Source organism: Pan paniscus, chromosome 4, assembly GCF_029289425.2.
Source record: "Pan paniscus chromosome 4, NHGRI_mPanPan1-v2.0_pri, whole genome shotgun sequence".
NCBI lineage: Eukaryota > Metazoa > Chordata > Mammalia > Primates > Hominidae > Pan > Pan paniscus.
Window position 1 is genome coordinate 54,943,489 of NC_073253.2, and position 6,366 is coordinate 54,949,854.

The 6,366-nt window shown below is 35.6% G+C and overlaps 1 protein-coding gene across 7 annotated transcripts in view; it reads left to right on the forward strand.

Moving 5' to 3' along the window:
* Window positions 1–6,150, forward strand: part of PDE4D (phosphodiesterase 4D) — a 1,528,950-nt gene extending 1,522,800 nt beyond the window's left edge. For all 7 annotated transcript variants that reach the window (XM_034960060.3, XM_063604447.1, XM_034960062.3 and 4 more), the window contains one exon: window positions 120–6,150. In XM_034960060.3, coding sequence (XP_034815951.1) covers window positions 120–536 — 417 coding nt within the window. In that variant the 3' untranslated portion in view covers window positions 537–6,150. The remainder of the gene's footprint in view (window positions 1–119) is intronic.
* The last annotated feature ends 216 nt before the right edge of the window (window positions 6,151–6,366 follow it).

The window sequence follows — 6,366 nt, forward strand, 5'->3', positions numbered from 1 at the left end:
AAACTAAGTTTAGTAGTCTTCTGTTCAGTGTTTTATTTGTGGGCCATGATCTAATTAAGCGTTTCCATTGTTTCTTAGTCCCAAGTCCTCTACTCATACTGGATTTTTTTCTTAACTAGGTGGGCTTCATAGACTATATTGTTCATCCCCTCTGGGAGACATGGGCAGACCTCGTCCACCCTGACGCCCAGGATATTTTGGACACTTTGGAGGACAATCGTGAATGGTACCAGAGCACAATCCCTCAGAGCCCCTCTCCTGCACCTGATGACCCAGAGGAGGGCCGGCAGGGTCAAACTGAGAAATTCCAGTTTGAACTAACTTTAGAGGAAGATGGTGAGTCAGACACGGAAAAGGACAGTGGCAGTCAAGTGGAAGAAGACACTAGCTGCAGTGACTCCAAGACTCTTTGTACTCAAGACTCAGAGTCTACTGAAATTCCCCTTGATGAACAGGTTGAAGAGGAGGCAGTAGGGGAAGAAGAGGAAAGCCAGCCTGAAGCCTGTGTCATAGATGATCGTTCTCCTGACACGTAACAGTGCAAAAACTTTCATGCCTTTTTTTTTTTAAGTAGAAAAATTGTTTCCAAAGTGCATGTCACATGCCACAACCACGGTCACACCTCACTGTCATCTGCCAGGACGTTTGTTGAACAAAACTGACCTTGACTACTCAGTCCAGCGCTCAGGAATATCGTAACCAGTTTTTTCACCTCCATGTCATCAGAGCAAGGTGGACATCTTCACGAACAGCGTTTTTAACAAGATTTCAGCTTGGTAGAGCTGACAAAGCAGATAAAATCTACTCCAAATTGTTTTCAAGAGAGTGTGACTCATCAGGCAGCCCAAAAGTTTATTGGACTTGGGGTTTCTATTCCTTTTTATTTGTTTGCAATATTTTCAGAAGAAAGGCATTGCACAGAGTGAACTTAATGGATGAAGCAACAAATATGTCAAGAACAGGACATAGCACGAATCTGTTACCAGTAGGAGGATGAGCCACAGAAATTGCATAATTTTCTAATTTCAAGTCTTCCTGATACATGACTGAATAGTGTGGTTCAGTGAGCTGCACTGACCTCTACATTTTGTATGATATGTAAAACAGATTTTTTGTAGAGCTTACTTTTATTATTAAATGTATTGAGGTATTATATTTAAAAAAAACTATGTTCAGAACTTCATCTGCCACTGGTTATTTTTTTCTAAGGAGTAACTTGCAAGTTTTCAGTACAAATCTGTGCTACACTGGATAAAAATCTAATTTATGAATTTTACTTGCACCTTATAGTTCATAGCAATTAACTGATTTGTAGTGATTCATTGTTTTATATACCAATGACTTCCATATTTTAAAACAGAAAAACAACTTTATGTTGCAGGAAACCCTTTTTGTAAGTCTTTATTATTTACTTCGCATTTTGTTTCACTCTTTCCAGATAAGCAGAGTTGCTCTTCACCAGTGTTTTTCTTCATGTGCAAAGTGACTATTTGTTCTATAATACTTTTATGTGTGTTATATCAAATGTGTCTTAAGCTTCATGCAAACTCAGTCATCAGTTGGTGTTGTCTGAAGCAAGTGGGAGATATATAAATACCCAGTAGCTAAAATGGTCAGTCTTTTTTAGATGTTTTCCTACTTAGTATCTCCTAATAATGTTTTGCTGTGTCAATAGATGTTCATTTCACAAGTGCATGTCTTTCTAATAATCCACACATTTCATGCTCTAATAATCCACACATTTCATGCTCATTTTTATTGTTTTTACAGCCAGTTATAGTAAGAAAAAGGTTTTTCCCCTTGTGCTGCTTTATAATTTAGCGTGTGTTTGAACCTTATCCATGTTTGCTAGATGAGGTCTTGTCAAATATATCACTACCATTGTCACCGGTGAAAAGAAACAGGTAGTCAAGTTAGGGTTAACATACATTCATTTCAACCACGAGGTTGTATATCATGACTAGCTTTTACTCTTGGTTTACAGAGAAAAGTTAAACAGCCAACTAGGCAGTTTTTAAGAATATTAACAATATATTAACAAACACCAATACAACTAATCCTATTTGGTTTTAATGATTTCACCATGGGATTAAGAACTATATCAGGAACATCCCTGAGAAACGGTTTTAAGCGTAGCAACTACTCTTCCTTAATGGACAGCCACATAACATGTAGGAAGTCCTTTGTCACTTATCCTCGATCTATAAGCATATCTTGCAGAGGGGAACTACTTCTTTAAACACATGGAGGGAAAGAAGATGATGCCACTGGCACCAGAGGGTTAGTACTGTGATGCATCCTAAAATATTATATTGGTAAAAATTCTGGTTAAATAAAAAATTAGAGATCACTCTTGGCTGATTTCAGCACCAGGAACTGTATTACAGTTTTAGAGATTAATTCCTAGTGTTTACCTGATTATAGCAGTTGGCATCATGGGGCATTTAATTCTGACTTTATCCCCATGTCAGCCTTAATAAAGTCTTCTTTACCTTCTCTATGAAGACTTTAAAGCCCAAATAATCATTTTTCACATTGATATTCAAGAATTGAGATAGAAGCCAAAGTGGGTATCTGACAAGTGGAAAATCAAACGTTTAAGAAGAATTACAACTCTGAAAAGCATTTATATTTGGAACTTCTCAAGGAGCCTCCTGGGGACTGGAAAGTAAGTCATCAGCCAGGCAAATGACTCATGCTGAAGAGAGTCCCCATTTCAGTCCCCTGAGATCTAGCTGATGCTTAGATCCTTTGAAATAAAAATTATGTCTTTATAACTCTGATCTTTTACATAAAGCAGAATAGGAATCAACTAGTTAATTGCAAGGTTTCTACTCTCTTTCCTCTGTAAAGATCAGATGGTAATCTTTCAAATAAGAAAAAAATAAAGACGTATGTTTGACCAAGTAGTTTCACAAGAATATTTGGGAACTTGTTTCTTTTAATTTTATTTGTCCCTGAGTGAAGTCTAGAAAGAAAGGTAAAGAGTCTAGAGTTTATTCCTCTTTCCAAAACATTCTCATTCCTCTCCTCCCTACACTTAGTATTTCCCCCACAGAGTGCCTAGAATCTTAATAATGAATAAAATAAAAAGCAGCAATATGTCATTAACAAATCCAGACCTGAAAGGGTAAAGGGTTTATAACTGCACTAATAAAGAGAGGCTCTTTTTTTTTTTTTTCCAGTTTGTTGGTTTTTAATGGTACCATGTTGTAAAGATACCCACTAATGGACAATCAAATTGCAGAAAAGGCTCAATATCCAAGAGACAGGGACTAATGCACTGTACAATCTGCTTATCCTTGCCCTTCTCTCTCGCCAAAGTGTGCTTCAGAAATATATACTGCTTTAAAAAAGAATAAAAGAATATCCTTTTACAAGTGGCTTTACATTTCCTAAAATGCCATAAGAAAATGCAATATCTGGGTACTGTATGGGGAAAAAAATGTCCAAGTTTGTGTAAAACCAGTGCATTTCAGCTTGCAAGTTACTGAACACAATAATGCTGTTTTAATTTTGTTTTATATCAGTTAAAATTCACAATAATGTAGATAGAACAAATTACAGACAAGGAAAGAAAAAACTTGAATGAAATGGATTTTACAGAAAGCTTTATGATAATTTTTGAATGCATTATTTATTTTTTGTGCCATGCATTTTTTTTCTCACCAAATGACCTTACCTGTAATACAGTCTTGTTTGTCTGTTTACAACCATGTATTTATTGCAATGTACATACTGTAATGTTAATTGTAAATTATCTGTTCTTATTAAAACATCATCCCATGATGGGATGGTGTTGATATATTTGGAAACTCTTGGTGAGAGAATGAATGGTGTGTATACATACTCTGTACATTTTTCTTTTCTCCTGTAATATAGTCTTGTCACCTTAGAGCTTGTTTATGGAAGATTCAAGAAAACTATAAAATACTTAAAGATATATAAATTTAAAAAAACATAGCTGCAGGTCTTTGGTCCCAGGGCTGTGCCTTAACTTTAACCAATATTTTCTTCTGTTTTGCTGCATTTGAAAGGTAACAGTGGAGCTAGGGCTGGGCATTTTACATCCAGGCTTTTAATTGATTAGAATTCTGCCAATAGGTGGATTTTACAAAACCACAGACAACCTCTGAAAGATTCTGAGACCCTTTTGAGACAGAAGCTCTTAAGTACTTCTTGCCAGGGAGCAGCACTGCATGTGTGATGGTTGTTTGCCATCTGTTGATCAGGAACTACTTCAGCTACTTGCATTTGATTATTTCCTTTTTTTTTTTTTTTTTTTTTAACTCGGAAACACAACTGGGGAAATATATTCTTTCCCAGTGATTATAAACAATCTTTTTCTTTTTTTTTAAGTCCTTTTGGCTTCTAGAGCTCATAGGAAAATGGACTTGATTTGAAATTGGAGCCAGAGTTTACTCGTGTTGGTTATCTATTCATCAGCTTCCTGACATGTTAAGAGAATATATTAAAGAGAAAATACTGTTTTTTAATCCTAAAATTTTTCTTCCACTAAGATAAACCAAATGTCCTTATATATATGTAAACCCATCTATTTAAACACAAAGTTGGGTTGATGTCAGTTTACATAGCAGAAAGCATTCACCATCCTCTAAGATTTGTTTCTGCAAAACTTTCATTGCTTTAGAATTTTAAAATTTCACCTTGTACAATGGCCAGCCCCTAAAGCAGGAAACATTTATAATGGATTATATGGAAACATCCTCCCACTACTTGCCCAGCCCTTGAATCGTGGCTTTTCAGTGAAAGGAAAGATTCTTTTTCTAGGAAAAATGAGCCTATTTTATTTTATTTTATTTTTTGACACAAACTGTAGATTTTAGCAGCCCTGGCCCAAAGGAATTTGATTACTTTTGTTTTAAACAGTACAAAGGGGACACTATAATTACAAAAACATCCTTAACTGATTTGAGTTGTTTTTATTTCTTTGGATATATTTTCAGAGTGGTAAATTGTGTGTGAGAATTACAAATGATTATTCTTTTAGTGGTTTCTTAGCCTCTCTTACAGCCCACGGGGATAGTACTGTACATCCATACCTTCATATGAAATTTTTATATGCAATGAAAATAAAAGCATGGGTTGATTCTGCCTATTTATGACTCAATCTTTTACAAATAAAAGATTATTCATTTTAAATTATAGTTCAATCAGCATGTCTCTTAGGATACTGAACGTGGTTGAAATGAAAGGATAGTGACATCATAAGTTAGTACTGATATTCATAACCAAATAAAGCCAACTTGAGTAATTATGCTACATTAAAAATTACCAAAATTACTTAGATGGCCTATGAGATTAAGCATGGTGTTTTCTAAGCAAGCTTTGAAAGGGGCCTTCCATACACTTAATTGAATATTCTGGGATATTGAAAATTATTCAGATACTTGACAATTATTTTTGGTTACCTACTCTGCAAACTACAAAGTTTTAAGGACTCAACAATAAGTTAATGAGACACAGTGTTTGCTTTCATGGAGCTTACAGTCTGGAGGGGACAAAGGCTTAAACAATACTCATATAATTATATATGTGATCAGTGCAATGAAGGAGCTCAGTGGGGTAAATAAGCAGGAACCTGAACTTGATCTGTTCCGGAGGGCCACAGAAGGCTTCTTTGAGGCCTTGAGAAAGTGATTTGCATCTGAGTTCTGAAGGATTGTAAGAGGTAACTAGGGAAAAAGTTGACAGGAAGAGGAAGGGGATCCAGACAAGAAACATTTGCAAAGATCTTGAGGCGTAAATAAGCTTGAGACATCCGGAAAAACTGAGGAAAAGTGAGAGAGTAGGCAGGGCCTGGAGCCGCAGAGCCATTGCTAACCATCCTGTGTGAGATATCCCCCATTCTGTAGCTTTATTCTCATAACCCTGCTCAATTTTCTTTATAACACTTCTCACAGATTTATATACGTGTTTGTTTTTGTTGTCTGTCTCTCCCACCAGACCACAGCTCCATGAGAGCAAGGTCTTTGCTTACCAATATATCACTAGCACTTAAAACTATGCCTGGTACACAGTAGGTTCTTAATATGTGTTGAATATAGCCATCAAATTGATATTGGATATAATTCAATCTGATAAGATATTTTGAGATATTAAAGAGTTTTTAACTTGATACCATAAAAACTTTGTTTGTTTTTTGTTTTTGAGCTTACTAAGATCCTGGATAAAGAGTTTAGAGTTTCCTATCTCTTTGCTAACTAAAAACTCTGTTTGCTTATTCCTCACAAATTCTACTTTTTTCTAAATGACAATCCATTTGTCATGATAATGAGAGTAAAGAAATCAGCACAAATTTAATCCCCAGATCATCCCCAAACCATGCCAGCAGAATAAGGGTAA